The following is a 21,462-nucleotide window of genomic DNA, read 5'->3' as shown; positions in this document are numbered from 1 at the left end:
CACACTGCCGCCCAACACTGGGCGGCTGGGTGTTGGTTTTTTTTTTCCTTCTTGGTCGAGAACACTTTCGAGCCACCAGAACATGATACTCTGCTTCGCCCGGTGGAATGCGAGAAAGATTCAGTTCGCGGCCCACACGGTCCGGAGTCCTCCGTCTTCACGAAACGTCAAACGGTGCCTTCTCTTTCGATTTCAACCATGCGTAACAATGCGTAGAAATTTTCAGAGCTTAGCGATTGACGTAAGCACTGCCGGGGGTATGCCGTTTTTCTCAATGGGGAAAAGCCTCGCCGCGGTAAGCTCTTCAATTTATATCAAGTGTATCAAGTGTGTTTTTGTCGTCCCACGCATGTGTGTGTGTGTTTGGATAATTATTCAAAGCGGGAAACTACCATCCAATAAATAACAGAGAATTACACCTCATCGGGATAAAGAACAACGCCAGGGAGTCGTAAAAAGATGAGTAGTAAAAAGAAAGGATTGCTTCAAGCAGGTGGGCTCGTCCGGGATTTGAACCCGGGACCTCTCGCACCCTAAGCGAAAATCATACCCCTAGACCAACGAGCCCGTTGAGAGAGCCCGCATCGAGTACGCATCAAAAGCACATGCTCTCACTCAGCCGATCTCGCACGAAACGGGAACACTGCTCGAATTTTAGGGGTGCTGCGAATCGTGTATGTATTTGCTCGAAATACCGCCCGTGAGCATACAGCACGGCACAAAAGCGATGCGTGAGAGCGTGAGTGTTGTGCGAGAGAGCCGCTGCGTTTTGTGAAGGGATGAGTGCACGGTGGGCGTTCCGCATGCACACGGACTGGTCATTTTTTATTTTGTGTGTAGTTTTTTCATTATTCTTTTTGTACTCTTTTATCAAGTTCTTCATAAAAGAACTCTGCTTTTGTTAAGTATTAACAAAAAATCTAATTTTTACCATATGATTTTATTATTTAAATTTATTTAATCGTTTTGTTTTCAAAGAGAGAATCCGATTATGAGAAAACAGATGGGGATAAAGATAATATTTTATTGCTTCGTGCATTTTTGACACAACATGATGATCATTAATTTAACTTTATTCTTGTTTCTATTCATCGAATGAGGCATTCAAATTTATAATCGCACACTGGAAGCAATTCAACCGACAAAAGACTGCAACTTATCTATCATTTTCACTCGCAAAACCTGCACACGGCTAATATCTACCGGGTTCGTGTAATAATGTTCCAGCCCAACCAGCGAATGAAAGATGATCCTGCTACGGTCCCGGTTTAGTTGATTGTTGCGATCCAGATGCGAATGCAACATTTCGTAGCCAGATATAGTACCAAACTTCTGCGCATCCTCCCGAAGCCCTTCGAAAAACCCCACTAGCGCACCCACACCGTGTCCATCCATTTGGTAGGTGTCGTTCGTGAGCCGCACTATATCGTAGGTCCCATTTAAGGCCCGGTATATTTTGACGGCTTCCTCAATGTTTTCACCCTGGATGTACCCCACACAGAGTGCCTCCTGGGCCCGGCGACCCGCGGCCCTTTCCTGCTCGAGCAGCCGTAGATTATCGTTCAGGCGTTGCTTCAGCTTCTGCAAACTGTTGCGCAGCCGTTCGATTTCTGCCTGAAACCGCTGCTCGACTTCACGTTCGAAATTGTCCACCCGGCGCATCAGCTCGGTCAGTTCGGTCTCCTGCTGGGCTTTCAGCAACTCGTACTGGTTGGCCGAGATGTACGATTTCTGCATGGTACTGTACCGTGCGAGCACATCTTGGATGGTTGTTTTGAACTCACGAAGCTTACGGGTACATTCGTCGGTTTTGTCTGTCGCGGTGGGATTCACACTAGGAGGACGCTTCCGAGACGATCTACGGCCTTCGACCAGCCTGGTCAGCTGTACCAGCTCATCTATTTCGGCACGGGATATTTCGCATTCCGCTGGTGGAGCGAAAAATTGACGCTTTGCACGCAGAGAAACACTGCTATCAATGATCACTGCGCAAAACACTACGAAAAGTAACTCTTGTTTCCACATGTTGCGCGTTGTAGTGGTTCACAACGACTGATTCGATGCGTTTCTATATAAAGCATCTCGACCAACTGATAGTATTAACGAAATTATGTCCAGCTGTAGCAGCTTTACCACAACTGATAGCAATGAATCACACACATACACTTGCAAACGCAAACATTTTCATGTGCCTCGTATTCACATCTGACATGGAAAGGGAATTCCCAAACATAATGCAGAAAAGACGAATGTAAGATCAAAAAGCTAGAAGAGACGCTGCGGCACTTCGACAAATATAAATATAAGTAGAAAATGGCTTATAAAACTACTTACAGATTGAAGAATTCGCTATCAGCATCAGCACGATGATCCACTTGTATATCCGCAACTGTTTGTAGCACTGAAAGTTATGATATCGATTCAGCATAATGATTTTCGATATCATTTTGATCATCTTGATCACGATGATCAGTATCTTCTTCATTGGGTTGTGCGATGCGCGAGGTCACCACTTCCAGCAAGCCACCGTTGCGCTGTCCGTAGGATACGCCGACTGACAATGACCCCGTACGCGTGTCTCTTCCCTCCGGACCAGGGTGGAGTCCCACAGTGCGCAATCGCTGCTCAGGGATGTTTCGTTGTCGTTGGTCCCCCGAAATTGTTGCCGGTGCCGGTTGGTGGCCTAGGATTTTCGTACGCCGTCCCCGGCACTTGCGTTTCAATGGTACGGTCCACCGGTGCCTACCACAACCGGGAACGTTTTGTAGAAGTCTTATCTATTCAATTCTCTCTTCGCATCCCCCCGGTGTTCCCGAGGACGAGGGTTCTCTTTTTTTGGGTTGGTCCTTAATTCCTTCCGGCCGATGCAACGGTGCGGTTGCAAGTGTCTCCCTCTCTCTTACTATTCCGTGATTTTATATATTCGAAGCGTTGTGTGGTTTTGTGTAATTGTATGGTACTGTTTGTGCGTGTCTTTTATGTGGTGGGATGTGCTTGATGGTGCGAGATCGTCACCACTCGTTCAAACAACAACCAGCAGGAGCAGGAGCAAGCTTTCAGCACAATAAATGCTGCCCGACAGGCGTCGTACCAACTTTCCGTGAGTGCCACTACGCCGCAATCCGATTCCCAGCGTATAGGTGAGGCATTGGCTTCCCTAGTGCTTTTTGTAACGTGATGTCCAGGCCGTGCCAAGCTCTCTTTGCCAGCAATTCTAGGTGCCCAAAACTATCTACGAACCCGGTTCGAATTGGCAAAGCATGATTTGATCGTTCCGCAGCCGCTTCAAACACTACTGGCAGAATGTTCCGTAGTTCACTGTCGCAGTGTGGCCGCTATCGAACATTTTACCACCATTCGGTACGGAGCAACATTCACCACGGCAACCGTCGATGCGACACATCCGTTTCGCGAGCGGAAGGATAGAGCGTTAGGTGCTGACTTTTCGGCGTTCGCGGTGTTACAGCTTAGGCGCCGGAATGTATGCAACGCCCGTTACACGTAATGTGTCTACGGTGCCCGTTTTGCGTTTTTTTTTTGGTGCTGTCGTTTTGATACGCCACCGGGCCTTCTTATGGGGAGTCGTTGAAATGGGACAGCTTTTCGGGGCTGTATATCGGTACCACAACAGCACTCTAGCCTTTTTTTTACAGTACGATTTCTTTTTTAATTCGACTTGATGTGGGCCTCGTTTAGAGTAATGATCGTACGGGTTTTTTTTATCGCTATTACTATCAATATTGTTATAAGTATTATTAATGTTACGATACGTTTAATGCTATTTATTAGTGTTAGTTTGACTATGTTAATTATTATTATTAATGTTCCAAACAGTATTATTACTACGCGGAATGTTTCCTTCTTTCGCAGCGCGAAACCCAACTGCTCACATCCGACGACATTGGCTTCCGCCACGGGCGCAACCGGTCGTTTCGTTCCTTCGTACACACGCTTGCAAATCAAACGCTTTGCAAGGATCCGCGAGGCCCGGGAAGGATGCTGGGACTGATTAGAACGCTTCCGGAAATCGGCGGTCGGCTATTGCTGTTCCGTTTCACTCCTTTTTTTTTATTTCGGCAGCTTCCCGTTCGTTTCGCTGCACCTGTTATTACTTCCCGTTTCCGGTGGGGCTGTTGCGCTGTGGTGTTACAGATGGGTGGACAGAAGTAGCCAGAAGGAAGAGGGGTGAATGATGAATAGTTTGCTTTGATTGGCACAAAAGATCGCAAATTGCAATGCTGGTTTTTTGTTCCAATTAACTCTTTCTCCTAGCGGCGAAGTGGCGAAGATGTTTGTTTGAAGTTCGAGGATGTACGATTGAAAAGCGGTAATAATGCGCGAATAAAAAACGGTGCCTTGAAGGGAAAGCGTACTCTATTATGTACCACACACGTTTTGGGCTACGATCTTCTATCAACGGTAGATTAATTCGCGTGTTCGTTGCTCTACGTACGGATGTCGATCGGTAATCGATGGCGCTAATGGCGAGTGAGTTTTCCACCCGGTGGTTCGCGATGGGACCGTATCCGGATGCGTGTTGCTACCGATAGTTTCCACTTAGTTTCAGGTGGCAATTTTTTTGGGCAGCAGTTGCGCTGTAGTATGTGCTGTGTTGCCGCCCTAGTATCTGGGCGCGGTGCGAACGAACGGTTGATGGTGACTGCTGCGAGTGCTGCAAGAACACCACGACGGTGTGTACGATGGCGCGTTCGTTCGCTTTCAACTTTTCAACTTCGTTCGATTAATCACAACAACGGCGACGACGTTCGCAAATAATCGCTTCCGGTGCAACCGTGTATTCGCACTTCCAGCGGTGGCGACGGCAATGCTATTCGTGATGGCAGTTTTCATTTTTCCCACCCGCGGGCTCGGAATGTGTCGGAGCCGTTCGCACTCGCGTTTACTTTGTTCGCCTCGCTGTACAACCCGATCACGGAGTGTGACGATCTTGGACGATCGATCTGTTGTGCTGTTTTTTTTTTTGGGGGGGAAATTACAGTTCAAACGTGTGACAAGATGTTGGTCTTGCCGTGCGTGTTGATTTACGATCACCGGAACTGTATTTATGCATCGCTAATGTCCTGCGTTTTCTGAAAGAAAAAAAACCAATACAATAAAATGTGTTAGATTTTAAATATTATCTACCTATTTAATACTCAATGGATGAATTTATATGTATGTTTTGTACGAGTATTGGAAAATCAAAATATTTCGTTATATTATGTATTGAAATCATAAATTCGAAAGAAGCTTCCAGTATAAAAATGAATCTTGTTCTTTACAAAAAAAAAATCAAAACTCAAAACAATTTGTTGAACCCAATCTAGCTAGGATAAATCATTTATATTAGTTTTATAACGCTACCACTCTCCAAAATGTCAAATAATTCTAAAATTTCAAGAACAGTCCATCCAGAAAGAAAGACTTTCCAGAGCATGCTAGAAGGCTTCATTAAACAACATCACCTTTTCGCGAACCCATCCAACGCTTCGTCCAGCGGACAGCATTCCAGACAAAGTGCTCTACCGAGGAAGCACTGACAAGATCTGTCTATTTGTCTGGCTTGCTGTACGGTAGGTATGATAGAAAACGAATTCTTTCCATTGTCTCGAGGGCAAAATCTAGGGCATGATGTTGAAAAATGGTTCGCCCATTGTGTGAATTGGGAAGACAGTTTTCCACCCACGATATTTTCGCCAGCCTGGACCTGTATTTCCCTCGTTTATTTGACTGCAACATTGGTTTGTGCCATCATTTTACAATGTGTTTTTTTGATTTTGCTTTGTTGAAATACAGAAAAAAACCCTTCTCCTTCATTCCTTACAGCTCTGAAGGCATAACGGGTTGGGTGTAGCATGAGGGCCGGTGGAAAATTCGGAAAGTTTACAACTTTAACTGTACCGATTGCTTTTGGTACGTGCAGACGGACCAAACAAAAAAAAATGCCCTCAAACCAGTCCGACAAGGACAACCAGCAGAGTGACAGCAGTTCCAGTAAGTAGTTTTATGCTGCACCATACAATGGAGCGTCTGGAATGACCTCCCCGTGTTGCCGTCTCGCCACACGGAAAGCCACTTCACCACTGCTCGAAGACTACGTGTGGTCTTTCGCTCGCCAAATGGCCCCATTTTGGGGGAAACGATGTCTGACGGCTTCCCGTGCATCCGCTTCCACTTGAGCGGGAAGGATTTTTCGAACGGAGCCCGGGGAGGAGCTTGAAGTCAACGCCGCAAACAGCCACCAGACGATACTACGCTCCCGTAACGAGTATATAAGGTGAGCTAAAAGGAGGGAAAACTGTTCAAAAATGGATGAGGATAATGTTCCTTCGGTTGACTGCAAATATCGGGCTTGAAGCTTCAAGTAGCCGCATGCATTCAACAAGGCACGAAAACTGCGCCGGGGCGTTATACCCCCGTTCGGCAGCTGTGATGCAACCGCATCAGTTCCGAATGCCGGCATTGGTAAAACAGTTTTAGCACCGATTAAACGATGTATCGTACAAAATTAAAAACAAAAAATACAACGTTGGATAATACAAAGCGAAACTTTGACACATACGGAGGACAATCGGTTCAGACAACCCGATTTCTCGATACCAACTGTTACCATCGATCCGAATGCTATAAATAGACAGAATGGTGGCAAAAACTTCTAAACCCGCTCTCGGGTTAGTGCTCGGTGGTGGTGAAAAGTCAACCCTTTTTGTCGAAAACAATCGCAATCATTATTGGCCATAAATGGACCGCCAACCGGACTGGGAACTATAAATGCCCTTCTAATGCCCTCGTCCCAGTTTTTCGGCTACGGACGGACGAGATGAAATCGATAGACAGAAGCAAACTTCCACAACGTGTTCGTGCCTTTTTCAGTGCAATGAAAAATTTCGTCGAATATGTATCTTCGCTTCACCTGTCAGTGAAACCGTTTGCCAACGAAATAAGACAACTGACGAGAGATAGTGTAGACGGCTGCTTTCAAATGGAGTTTATTTAGGGTTTTGATAGAATTTCTTGATTATCCTGGTTTTTGTGATGACATGTAGGTTGTCGAATTATTTGGGCTATTTTCAACTAATCAATTCATTGATTTTTCCTGTGGAGTCTTGCCTTATGAAGATCAACGCCAAAACAATTAAAATACTGAGCTGTTCATTTGAAGTAGAACTGAAAAAGGTAAGAATGCTCTAAATTGTGTTAATAACAAACAATTCGAATTTCCTGTTTGAAAATTGAAATTCTTCTTTTTTAGAAAATAGTTAAATTTATTTAATTAAGAAAATGTTTCCAATTGCGAGAAGACATTTCTGACTTTTGCGAACAAAACACGGTTAGACAGCGACAACAAGCATTTTTTAAAAATACCCAACCAACTGAAACAATCGCGACGTTGTGCTCTGTATGGCTTTACAATTCGGGGCCGCATATTGTTCTAAAAGTAAACGCAACATCCGAACGGCAAACCTCCGCTTCTTCAGACAGCACAATGTATCCACTTTGTCGTTCAGTTTTTCAGCCCACAAACACGGTACGTTTAAAAGCGCTTAATTTAGGCACTCTTCACTTTCAAACTTTTCTTAGTTTGCGGCTAAAAAGCTGGTCTAATTCTTAAGTTCCCAACCCGCCCGTCCCATTCGCCGACCGAGACGGCCTCAAGCACGCTTGATTGGCCTGCTTGAAATTCACTTCGAAGACTTCGTGCTTTCGCCGAAAGAAATATTTTCACCTCGTTGCTTCTGCTCCGCGTCGACTCATTTCGGTGGATTTTCATCTAGGTGGCACTTTGCCCCTAAAGTGCGGAAAAGTGCATCCAACTCGTACACTAAGTAGGGAGCATTATTCAATTAAAATGTTATCCAGGAACCGTCAGAGGGCGGAGCGTCGATGAAGCGACTGGTTGGTAACTAAAAGCTAGAATGACGTCTTTTTTTTTTTGCTCTTTGGCTGGAAATAAAAATGTTTCAAGATCTCGCCACGCTGCCGGAGCCCGCCGGCGCTTGATGGTGATAAAAAATCCTTCATTTCCCCTCATTAGTTTTAGCCATGGACGCACATCATCACAGCAACATTACTGACTGAAAAAAAAGAGAAATCGCTACTCAAACAGTGGAAAAAGTTCTGTGGGTTCTTTTTGTTCACGGCTGTTCTCCATAGGCTATGCCTGGAAAACTCTTACTCAACCGGAGGAGTAATGATAAGAAAAAAAGTAAACCTCAAGCAATCTACAATCCAGCAAACAAACTGACGTGTTTTAAGTATGAACATAGCGAAAAAAACATGGTGATGAGAACAAATCAAAAGAAAATGAGCGACTGAATTATGTACGCAAAAACGGCTTTCAAAAGACGTCCGAAATAGGGAAATCTCCCTTAGGAAACGCGTCTGTCTCTCTTTCTTGCTGCAGACGCACCCTGTCTGGAGCTAGCGAAAATTTTGCGTTTCTTTGTGTTTACCTTTTTCGCTTTCAAGTTCGTTTCTCATTGGACGGTATTATAATGCTATAAGAAAAAATACAATTCCAACAGTTCGCCCAAAGCCCAAAACCTAGCTCAAGAGGAAACGAAGTGGACTTCGCTCGGAGGGGAGAAAAAACTTTTAAACGATCCACCGACGAAACTTGGGGCCGCACTGGAAGAACCACGAACGATGAGGAGGATGTACATTCGGGTGCGATTCTACGAGACGCGTTGATGATAGGAAACAGTCGGTGCGGGAAAGAAAGCCCGATGAGTTTGATGGTGATGATGATAATGTTGATGAAGATGAGAACGATGCTAAATTTATGAGTGAATCAGCATTAAGCAGAATTGCACACATCAGCAGTGTACGAATGTTTAGGCATTAGTCTAATGTTAACGTGATAATTGATCCAACATCAAAACGGACATGCCAGGTATCTTGACCATGTTTTGTATTGGCATGAAATGGATCGTTTCTCTGAAAAAAAAAAAGTTGCAATAGGGAACAGGGCACGTATTACTATTTCAGTTTTTGGCTTAATTGAATGAAATTTTTGTAGCCTAATGTTTTCTCAGTATGCGAAAAATACTGTTGCATCAGTATTTTTTTTTTAAATTAGGTTTTGTTTTGAAATTAATCCAGAAAAGTAATTTAGTGTTATCTTCACATTTAAATATAATCAATAAGATCCTATTTACTATTTTTTTGCTTATCAATTAAAATTAAATATCCAAATGTTGTGGTCAATGTGGTCCACATCAAGAACTTTTACTAAGACTAAACTGTAACCTTGAGTGGTAAACAATAAAACTCTATATCTTGGTAATAGTGCATAATGACACTCTGTGTAATTTTTAAAACAATTCGAAATATTCCTCTAAATGGTCTTCGAACCCTGTGAAAAAATTTAATTAAGTTATAAAATTAACGCAATTTTTTTCTTCACCTAATCTGAGCACAAGTCCATATTTTAAATGTCCAGGGTGAGTCTAATTCAGTAATATAGTACCTGTACCTAAGTAATCTTATGTGCTTTATTCTATATCAAAAAGGTGTTCTTGGGGCGGCCCGGTGGCATGATGGTAGCGGAGCCGGTCTTCACACGAACGGCCCGGACCAAAATCCCATCCGGACCAATCCCCCGTAGCCAAGGACTGACTATCCGGCTACGTGGTAAAATAAGTCGATAGGACCAGGCCGTTCTAACGAAACAAAAAAAAGGTGTTCTATAAGCTTTTGATTAATTATGTTTTCAACGTTGAAATAAACATTGACACCTTAAGAACCTTTCCACTTATGACAGTCACGGTGCTGTTAAAGGGCGCTCAAGCCTATCTCTAAACTATCTAAGCACTAAACACTGAACTTACATTCTATCTTGAACTACTTGTTTTTTTTATAAAAGTATTGAAGATAGGAATGAAATCTAAAATATATTTCTTTCACAGTCTATGATAAGCCTATTTGTAAACAAACTTACACTATAATATATGCATCGTATTCGACTATATCAATTATTTTCAGGCCACGCCTCATTTCATGACACTACATGAAACGTAGTATCCGTTCCGCTTTTCAAATAGGACAAACGTATAAACTTTTCCCAAACGAATGCATTAAATCTTTTCCCAACCCAACCCAAACCCAAAACAAACCGTACACGATCGAGGGTCGATAGCACATTTCCCAGCCCAGCAGGGAAAGTAATTCAGAACCCACAATGAATCTTGCTTTCATTACACTTTCGAAAACAAAGAGCCACACTATCCCGGCAACAATTAGTGCGCTCCCAAAGTTTCCAAAGCCTCATTTGAAGCCGATGCATTATTCTTTCAACCCGTGGAAACAATTAATTCTTCTCGCCTGCATGTATGGTACGTACGCTGGCAGGGAACGTTTCTGCAAATAATAATCAATTATTCCATTCGTCTGTGAAACGAAACCAGTTTGACGATGGATGGTGTCTCAGTGCTCTGCTTTTCCTGCAGTCACAGTGTGCGAGTGCTCATTTAAAATTCGTCTAAAATGATATACGCTTCAAGTCAGGGCTGAAACTTTATCGCCATTACGTTTGGGCCGGGCTTGGGACCATCGTTGTGGATGGATCTCGTCATATCGAGCTACCACACCACAGCTATATGCCGCGTACTAGACACATTTCCTACAACCATCAACGTGTAACTACTGTACCTCGGTCTTAATGGAATGATGATGATGGTGATGACGATGATATGAATGGCACACATGAGAGAATAGTTCACTTAGGGCTGCTTTTCATACTGTGCGCTTGAAACTTTCCCATTCAGAGCACGGTTGGCGAACGGAGATCCTTTTGCCGAACGGCAGTGGTTAATTTGAACAACCTAAAGAAAGGTCTGCTACCGCAAAGACAAACGTGTCCAAAGTTTACGTTCGCCTCTGTTTGAATACTTCAACTACAACTTGCCATTATTCAATTGTGCCATTATGCGTTGCTTGGGACATTTTCGATCCCTTCGTTGGTACTATCAATTTCAAAGTTCCAGGAAAGCTTTTCCAGTGAGGTAGCAATGATGTAGCAAGAAAGGTTAAAATTTTGAATAATAACAGCCTTCTCTAACCTTATCTACAAAACAGCAGACCACACAAGGTTAGTGTAACCAACGTATTTTTATTGTTGATTAATTGAGTGTCCTCAATGTCAATGAAGACAACGTTGCTTGGGACAATATACTATTTAAAAAAAATCCTTATTTTTTACCTCACAAAGTTTAAGTTATGAAAAGTTTACTTTTCTCTCACAGTTGCAATGAAATGAAATATAAGTTTTAGACAAAAACTGTACAAGAAGTGTAAATAACGGCAAAGTTAAAGTACTAAGTATGTCATCATTAAAAGAAATCAGACTAAACAGAAAAAATAATAATTTCAAAATTTCTCCATTGTGTTGTACACAAAAAAAAACAGACAGACAAACAAACACAAACAGAAACATGAAAATAATAACGAAATCTGTTACATCACACAGTTGTTAACGAATAGACTACATCGTTGACAGATTCGATACAGATATGAACTACCGAACATCAACTTCCTCATTACGACCATCACGCACAAACAGTGCAAATGAGACCGAAATTTTCCGGCTACCTTTCCCGGGATAGCCCACCCCAGGTAAAATATGTAACAACGGCAAAACAGTCTTACAAACAGCATTGCGACACATTGCGACATGTGCGTAACCGGAACGCAATGGCGTTTGCTGAACTCTCGCTGTGAACTGTCACACGTTCTCGAAGGCCTACCGGCATGCAGAATACGCTTGGTTCACACAGAGCTCATTTGTCAACTCATGACATCCTACGTTGGCGGTTGGTCCCGAGGGAATATTAGCAAAAGTACGGACAAAATAGAAATAGAAACATCTTCGAATGGTACTCAATTGGGGTCACTTTTGTACAGAACATGTACAGATAGTGATGAACGACAATTTTTAGGTAAACAAAGAATGTTTCCAATCATACATTTCAGGTTCAACAAACCGACATTTAAAAAAAAACCACATTAAAATGTAACTTTTATTTTAATATTTCAAATAGAAGCTAGAAAAATATATTTTTTTTTTATTTCTTCAAGAACGGCCAGGCCATATTGCTAATAAACAATTTTAATAGCTAGTACAATTAATGATTTTAATGATTTATTATAGTTTACTTAGGCCCAAATATTTTTCACCTAAATTCATTAGTATACCTGATTCAACATCAAATTAAAAAATTAAAATACTTAATTTAATATGTACAATAATTTCTTAAACCACTCTTTCAGGTGTAGTGGATTTTTTCAATCTTTATCAGCACTACAACCTCAAGAGGCCTGCCATTTCTGGCTGGCATTTTTGCTCGCAACTGGATAGTCTGTTCTGCGTACAGGGGATTGGTCCAAATGGGATTGTGCACCAATCTTGTCGTGTGCAGACCAGTGCACCTACCAATAACCACCGCGTCGCCCCAATATATTTGGGCCGTTCGGGTATTTTCAACAGCTAACATCAACTACTCAATTATTACATGAGCAAGTAAGTTCTCCTTCCCATAATCTCCTGGTGCAGTAATATCAACGCTTTCTGCAACGCTTTCGTGACCAATCATTTATTCATAGTCAAACAGAAACTTAACACCTCCACAGGACCGTGCCGATGAATATAGCTGTATGAAAAATTCACTAAACCTCAACGACCGCAAATGGCCAGATTTTCACCGGAAACCAGAGAGACGGTTTGGCTATCGATGCACTTTCCCCTGCATCATCTATTAATGAAGTTCAGACCAGAAGGCTCCTACATTATCTCAAACCACACGACCAAAAACATAAAACCGAGTGCACGAGCACGAGTTTTAGGAAAGATTTGGTTATGAAAAATATTCTCTTTCCTTCCTGGAATGCGCGCTTGCAGCACGCTTTGAGATGCAAGCGAATCTATTACCAGACCAGTGCAGTACATTCGTAATTGATAGAATCAATTTTTAATTCCCACCTAACAACTCACCCACAACCACATCACGGCCCGGGTGCAAGCAAAACCACCGCGTTTGGTTTACGTTCAATGGTGTGTGATTAATTATGCACCACGCAACCCCAATGCCTCCGGCATCGATCCATCCACCGGGAGGCTGCGCGGTAACGAGCAGAGTAGTACACACACAAAAAAATAATCAACCAACGAGCGTTATTGCAATTGCAGCAACCATCAGCAAAACATTAGCCAAAGCAGCGTCAGCTTGCGGGACATGACACTTTTGATGAAGAGCACTTTTTCCTAGTGCTCCAGCGTCAATAATAATTCGGAAAAGTTTTTGCCCAGTTTGCACAAAAGTCAGGCACCGGCAGCAACGAAATCCAACAACGCCGAAGCATCCAACGTTGATCAAATATTTATGAACAAATGTTGCATACAACCAATCGATTAAGAATGCAAATCAATGCTCTATGAGTTACGATTTATTTGAAATTTCTAGCATCTCATCAGAAATCTCATCTCATCATGAAATATTCATATTCCTTGATGTTGAGCTAACTTTCATGTGCATTACCTTACGGCTGGAATTAATCTAATTATCATTGGACATATCATAGTTTTTAATGTTTAAATTGTTCTTAAACATTATTTTTCAATTTGCATTTAACGATTTGGAAATCATTATTTGGGTGAATTTATTAAATGATCATTTTAAACTTTAACCTGCGTTTTAAATGCAGTCAACTTAATTCTATCATGCTGCTGTTTAGTGTAAACTTCCTATCGGAGAACGTTCCTAGTAGGAAATATTAGCAGTCTTGTTGTGATAAAAATTGACACAGCTAATGTAATGTAAATTGTCGATTTATAGATGGAAAAGAATTGAATTGAGTCACAAAAAAACAAAGTTAAAAGAAGAAACAAGTAAAGATAAAGGTAACCGAACAAAGATAAAACCCAGTTTGAAATACAAATCCGTACGTAAATGAACAGGTAGTATATAGGAAGTAAAAACCAAACTAACAACACTCAACAAACATCAAACTTATGCTCATCGCATTGTTGCTTCCAGGAAATTCCAATCTCACGGCATGATTTCGTGAAATTTGTCAGCGGCGAGCAACAAGAAAACGCCGCTGAAAGGGCTCGCAGCACGAAGTCTGAAGATGATCTGATCTAAGCTCTGCTCGCGCTGCCATCACTCGTCAACACATCCTTTCACGGGTCTGGGATCGAGAATTTGCATACTCATGCAAAGCAAACAGCTAAGCAGACAAACAGGTCCGTGAGTAAACTCGCAAAACGAAAAACGGAAGCATCACGTGACACGGCAGCACGGTAGCGGTTTCGCTGGTAGGAATGCGGAAACATGCAACAGTGGCTCTTAAAACCCGTGCCACACCGCCACTCCGCCAGCATCCGATGAGCCGCTGTAATGAACGTTTGCGAGCTGTTGGGACGGTATGGAAAAAAAGAGAACACGTACCGGGCGGGTGGCAATCCAACCCGTGCTCTTCTGGCCTGACAAAATTATACACGAATGACTGGACGTGTTTGGGATGCAAAATGACGAGCAACAATATGCATTCGCAGGCCGTACTCGATAGCTTTCCCAGTAGGAGTTATATATGGGTGGGTAAGCAGACTGTGTGAGTGTGTGTGAGTGTGTATTTTTCTGACCACTTAAGGCCATTTTATCAGACCAACTAGAACGGAATGCCTCCCTACGGGGTGATAGAAATGGGGATTTTTTCCAAACTAAAATCACCGGAAAACCACAGGAGCTGACCTGATTCGAAGCGTACCAATTGACCGATTGGGTTTGGTGCACTGATTGAGTGAGCGGTTTCATTGTGAAAGCATAAATAGTATCGCGTTGGCAACTAATTAACCAGTGTCAGTTTGGATGCCATACGGACAGAAACAAATCAGTTTAATAAAAAAAAACTAATTAATAACAGCTAAAAAGATGATTGGAATTAATTAATTGATGAAAACCGAAAATCTTGCAGCTTTAAATGGATTGCATATTTATGAAATTAGAAAAAAAGAAATGATTGGTTAACTAAACTATATTAATTTAATTATTTTTTAAATAGCATTTCGTAAAAAACACTATCTGCTGAATTTTTACTAGTTCATAGTTTACAATTTAAAGTTTATAACCTTTTTGAATCACTCTGGTGAAAAAGTTAAGGAGCCGGACACTGCACAATTAGTACCAAATCCCAGTCCGACCCTTCTCCAACACGATTTACTGACTATCAGATTAAGTCAGTAATTTGTGTATAAGTTTGGATATCCGTTATTCAAGAATTGTTTTCAAGTTTATTTAACACCTTCTGTCCAATTATGAGAACAAACATCCAGAACAGGCAGTACTGGCATTCAGTGATGTGAACATGAGGCAGCTGATGAGGCCGAGTACACCTGGAATAACACTGTTTCACTGTTAGAAGAAGTAAATGTCTAAAGTTTAATGTGGATTGTACTTTAGATTATATGTTCAACAGTTTTAAATAATACGACCTGGCCGTTATTTATGTGATGGAAAACATGTGATGGAAATACATTTGACACAAGCGGGTGGTAGATATTTTCTTAAGAAAAAAAATCTCAGACTAAACAATAACACATTCAGTTCATTTCTGGACATACTCATACACTTCAAACAAATTGAAATAAAACATGCCCTATTAGAGAGTTTGAATTGCCTCACAATTTTCTTGTTTGTTACAAACCAAGTGATTGCAATTTAGGATTATTTAGGACTAGTAATTGGAATTTTAAAGCTTAATTTTAGCTTCAACAGAAGCATAATGTCGGGTATTTTATAATGAACCCTCTATTGGGGACATCATTTCCAAATTCCTAAATAACATAATCATTCTTTGTGGAAATTATGTTTCATATATCCGAAGTAATTATTTCAGTTTGTATTTTTAACAACAAATTATTTCCTAAACTTAAAAATCTGATTTCTGAATAAAATAACATACAACTTATTTAGTCTAAAAGGAATCATTTATCTTTTTGACTTCGAAACGATTGATCATTTGCTCATTTACGATTTTTCTATACAACGAAAGTTAAACGACTGAACCGATGAAATCGTAAACTTTCGAAACATTTCTAAGATTTATCTCATAAGTGTTGCGAAAGGGAAAATTTTCACATATTTTTAATATGGACATTGAACGTGATAAAGTCCTTTGGCAATTAGTATGAAACACTAACAAAAAAAAACCCCAAAAGAACTGCAAGAAAGGAATTCATGGCGTATACACTACGATAATAAAAAAAAAGCTGATGACAAGGTAAACACATCACACAGGTGTAGAATGGCCGATTTAAAGAACGCACTTTTGAAGGACAAATTTTCACTTGTTCCATTGTTCACACCGGATGATGGGATGAACCGAACGGAAGGCACCGGCCATGGTATGGTGGGCGGTTGGCATGGGAAGCACAAAGTCATTCAGTCACCAACACAAGCACCAATCGTTCGGTAAGCGATTTTTCCAGAGCCCCAAACTTTCCGAACCGTACGACACAATCGAGCAAGATAGGAGCGATCGGGAGAAAGAACGCACACAGCAGCACAGCAGTCTGTACAGGTCCCTACAGAATTATACTGGTGTTGAGGTAGTACAAATAACGAATCAGTCGCAACATGAATTCACCCATGTGTGGGTGTGTTGAAAGTTGTATTCATCGAGCAAGAAAAAAAGGAGAAAAATTACGCACGCACACTACGAAGCATTCCTATTCACCCGTGTCCTTTTTACAGTTGCGGTGCGTTCATCTGGCGAGTGTTCATCGGTTAACGCGTTGATCGTTTTATCATACGACTTGGTATCGCCACACGCATTTAGCATAGACCTTGATATTTGTTAGCAATTGTGATGGGTTTATAATGAGAATAATAGTGCCGAGGCATAAAACGACAACGAAAGGTGTACGAAACAGTCTCCTTCAGTAAATGTTAAAGTTAAGTTGAAATACAAAAAAGGCAAAGTTCCAAACTGAAGCAGTATCTTCAAACACAAACGTATAAAATGAAACAATTTGGAAAACATTCAAACTAAATAATCAAACTTCCAAATAATAAATCGACAATTCTACAAATACACAACTATGGGACGCTAAATAATAAAACATAACTTGTATATTTCGGTTTGCTCATTGCTTATTTAGAGCACCTTACTTTTTCTTGCTCTAAAGTTCAGTAGTTATATCTTATTCTTTTGATACTATAGTTGTACTCGAAATCCATCATTTTAACATTTAATTATCCAGTAAAAGGTGGTACAAGAACATATTTAACAGCTGAGTCCAAGAGATATTTCCACGCAAAACGATTAATTCCTTGCAAGTTTCGTGGCATTACAATTTTTCTAAAAACATATACATTCAGCTCAATAGTGTTAAGTTGTGTAACAAGGTGTGTTTTAGAAATTTACATGCATCAACCTTCTTGCTAACTACGGTCTGCTAAATCTCTCACTTCACCCACGGAACATGTTCTAGCAGTTGGGTAATGGTGTTAGTAGAGCATCGTACGCAGTGCATTAGTGTGTGGGTGGCCGTGATTTCAAAACGGGGTTCTTTTGTTCTACATCTCGCAGGAGACACATTGGCAAGGGCATTGAGCAAAGAAAAGGAAAAAAAAGTTAACTCACAAAGATGGAGCCACAACCAGAGTGGTTCCATTGGGTTGTCGTAAAGAGATTGTAATATTAATGGCTTATAATTGTGTAATGTGTCATTTCATTTTATAAAAAGATAAAGATCGAATCTGTATTTTGTAAAAACAAACATCATTCGTGTTAACCTAATAAGTGAATGCAAACTAAAATAGTCATTAAAAAAGATATTAACTATAGTGTTATATGTTCATTCTTCCAAGAATACAAGCACGATACAATATCTCACGATAACAAAATGAAAAACTTATGGAAAACAAAAGTTAACTAAGCGACCTTTAGATCAAATTGGTTCTTACTGTTGCACTCAGCTGTATCTTATTACCTTTTCCGTTAAACGTTGCTAACTGCTGTAGGTTCGGAGCCTAGCCACCATTCAGTCCAATGCTGGACGGGCAGAGAAAGGAGATTTTATTACAGCTCACTAGCGCACCGCACAACTGTCGTATCCTCACAGCTCACTATGCACGCATTCCGAACGCTCACTCGTTTAACAGCAAAACACATACACACACACACATCCAGCAAATCGAGCAGGCGCTTTTTTCTCAAATTTTCTCACCATTCATTAACAGTGAGCTATGCACAGCTTTTTGCTGCTCGTTGGGGTACACAGGTTTACGGCGTCCGGACGCGTGTGGCAACGATGCAGGCACATTCACACATTCACACACACACACATGGAGGACCAAGCATCCAATATACTGCCAAGCCGCTGGAGCTTGTGTGCCGCATCAGCTTGCGTTTAGTGTGCTAAACCAGTCATACAGTAAGCTAGCTCACACGCAACGCTCACCGTCACCCGATTCATCTCGATCGCTGCGAAAGCCTATCGTGGTCGCTGGGCAAACTTTCTGTCGCTCAGATTGCTTTCACATTACACTCGTTCCTCAAACATATGCTTGCATGCCTCACCAACAATCGTGGCTGCGGTAAGATTTTCGTGAAGCAACACATCGACGTGAGCAACATCGCTCACTTGGGTTGGGGCATTTTTTCCGCGCGTTCACTCGGCACACTCACGCGGTCCGTTCTCCGGGTGCGCTAGGTTTCGCAATTTCCATTCGTCCTCCATTCTCCGCGCTCGGGCAGGTCCGTTCGGCTGTAGGCGAATGGTCATGAACGGACGTGTACCGAGCGCACCGTGCTGGATGTTACTTTATTTGCTATTCGAATCTAAATATCTTTTAGCCCAATTTGTGCTTTCCAGCGTGTGTAGTGTATATCTTTCTTTTTCTTCGGGAATCTTCCTTTTTTTTGCTTCTGGCTGTTTCGCAACCCCGGGAGCACACTTGTTGGTAAGGGCTACTAATTTTATTATACTACACTCACTGCTCTCAATTTGTGGCTTTTTTGCCTATATTTTCGCTCACACTTGCTGCACATTTTTCTCACATTTTCACTATTTCTCTCACTTTTTTTTCCTTTTTTTTGCTTACTTTCGACCTCTCGCTCTATCGCACACTCACACGTTTTTTTTTATGTATACTTAACTTCTCGGGTTTATTTGCTGTAATTAAATCAATCGCACTAGTATTTTCACCATAGCGCGTAGGTGTGAGAAGGTGGATCGACCGTAAGCAATTCCACAAACGCTGTACTGTTGGCAGAGGGGGTTAAATCAAGCAGACCAATAAACATACACGTTAAACAAAAAGTTAATATAGTAAAATTATGGTTCATTTGTTAATCAAACGAAAGTTACTGGCAGTAAAGCAGTTCATACATGCACTGTACAATCCACACGTTTTATTTATCTGTGTTTCGAGGATTCATATTTTCATTTCAATAAAAAGTTGAGAGCATAGATAAAGATTCACACCGTCTTTGCAGCAAAATCAATGCTAATTTCGTACCAAGTGCAGCTTTATCACGTACGCAGCCAGTTTAATTCTCAGACCCACCAGGCGCCTCCATCAGAAAACATTTTCCGTAGGCACACTGGTTGCTTCCATGCGATCTCACTAGCTACCATTAATGAGTTGTACGGTGAAATAACTTTCCAGGATTAAATCCATACGATGTATTTCTTCATTGTTTCCATTCCTTTCATGGCAATTTCGCATTTACGGTCCACGTTCTTGCTTAAATTAATGCTCATCAATAAACGCCTGACCATTGCACCACGGCTAACCTCCATTGTCATTGAAGGATACGTTCTGCATTCCACCGCTCTCGACTCATTTTATCGAAACAGAACGAAAAAAAAAAACGACACACATTTTCATCACCTGTACGGCACAAATTGTATCCAGCGCGTTAGGGACACACGTTCTCACGCATTCTTTTCGGCACGTTCCTTGCTTCCAGGACACCCCGGGGAAAAGCACTGCTCACTCACGCACTCCACCCACACACCGTTCGACCATACCATGTTGGGGCATTTCGTTGTTCAGCACCTCACATCAGTCCAAGCAGGTTGGGAAGCAGGTTGCCCATTCATGGTTCATTCTTTTTTTTTTATCGCACGCACCTGCTCTCTTCTTTTCTCTCCTCACTTTTGGTCACTTTCATTCACCAGCCAGCTCATTTTCCACCTTTTCGGATCGGTTTCAACCGAGCAGAAGCTGTCTGCACAGAGAGAAAGGTCTGCTTTTCCGAGTTGGCCCAGCAAACCAGCCCGATTCATTTTCCTGAGGTGCACGATCCTATTGGCTGGATATGCTGGAAAACTCCTAACGCAACGTTTCAATCAAACTTTGATATGAACTTTTTTTTTGCTGCAGCTCGTGCTTGTCTTGCGAGCCCCAGCCAAGTGGTTCGAATTTTCTTCTTGTTTTACAGGGTGGACCCTGCATCCAAACGGTTCTGCGGTCCGGAGCCGTCTCCGCCCTCTTCCCGGTGGAGCCATGCTCATTTGTGTGCCCGATGGCGGAGTTTTCCCATTGTAGTTTGTTCAGCGTTTTACATCCCACTGTTGGCTCACTTGTTTTTCTTCTCTTAACGCCCGTTCGACCGTGAAAATGATAAAGGAAAAGAGTATACCCTCACTGCACACATATATATTTAAAGCATTAAGTAACAAATCTATACAAAAACAACAGCACGACTCTAAACCGGAACACCAACTGGGACGGTAGCTCCCGGAGTGATGCTGCCACACTGGGTTTGCCCTGTTTTTTCGTGCCGAAGCCCCGACCGAATCTCGAGCGAAATTCGGGCGCATCCCCGAAGCCACAACCCGAACACTGACGCACGCTTTACCCACCCATACACTCGCACCCGTTTCGGTCGCACTTTCGCGCTTTTGTTCCACGGTTGGCATCCGTAGCCATCTCGGAAGTCGGGCATTAGGTCGTCCGATCACGCGACGCTACCGACAAGGACGCTCGCTCGATCCGTTTCGGGGTGGTTTCAGTTCGGCCCGTTCGGGTGCACAGGACGAGATCCCATTCATTTTCATTCCCGCCAGGGTTTCGTGGCGCTGTATTAGTACAATGGCTGGTGTAGGGTTTTTTAGTACAACCGCTCCAGCGCCAGGAGACATGGGAAGATGTACGTTCTCGCTCGCACCTGCAAGGCGTTCTATTCTGCAACCATCCTCTCTGTCGAGCGTCCCGCTCGAGCTCGAGTGCACCTGCGCCACGGCCCGGATGCCCGAAATCCCCGAGTAAAAGGACGACCGAACGTACATCGGGCGTACTCAGAGAATGTCGGAGAAACTGTCGATGTCGAGAACGAACACCAACAAAATGGGAAAACCCGCTGTTGAACGTCACAAAGAGAACCGTTGGGGATGGTCACCCCGTTCATTCGATTGTTCAGCTGTGTTAGTGCAGGCATAAATACCGATACGCA

At 42.2% G+C, this 21,462-nt stretch overlaps 2 protein-coding genes and 1 non-coding gene across 3 annotated transcripts in view; all 3 read right to left on the bottom strand.

Moving 5' to 3' along the window:
- Positions 1-20,758, bottom strand: part of LOC128305099 (neuronal acetylcholine receptor subunit alpha-7-like) — a 75,397-nt gene extending 54,639 nt beyond the window's left edge. The window contains exons 1-3 of the mRNA XM_053042400.1: positions 20,650-20,758; positions 17,990-19,264; positions 2,335-5,090 (exon numbers count right to left, since the gene is read on the bottom strand). Coding sequence (XP_052898360.1) covers positions 2,335-2,485 — 151 coding nt within the window. The 5' untranslated portion in view covers positions 2,486-5,090; positions 17,990-19,264; positions 20,650-20,758. The remainder of the gene's footprint in view (positions 1-2,334; positions 5,091-17,989; positions 19,265-20,649) is intronic.
- Positions 496-567, bottom strand: Trnap-agg (transfer RNA proline (anticodon AGG)). Its single transcript has one exon. It is a non-coding gene; the product is annotated as a tRNA-Pro (tRNA).
- LOC128305100 (uncharacterized) lies at positions 1,112-2,025 on the bottom strand. The gene has a single exon (XM_053042401.1). The coding sequence runs from the start codon at positions 2,023-2,025 to the stop codon at positions 1,135-1,137; it is 891 nt and encodes a 296-aa protein (XP_052898361.1). The 3' UTR covers positions 1,112-1,134.
- Positions 20,759-21,462: the final 704 nt, after the last annotated feature.

The sequence above is a fragment of the Anopheles moucheti genome, chromosome 3 (genome assembly GCF_943734755.1).
Source record: "Anopheles moucheti chromosome 3, idAnoMoucSN_F20_07, whole genome shotgun sequence".
Taxonomy (NCBI): Eukaryota; Metazoa; Arthropoda; class Insecta; order Diptera; family Culicidae; genus Anopheles; species Anopheles moucheti.
Note: the sequence above shows the minus strand (reverse complement) of the source record. Positions and strands in the feature narration are given on the sequence as shown.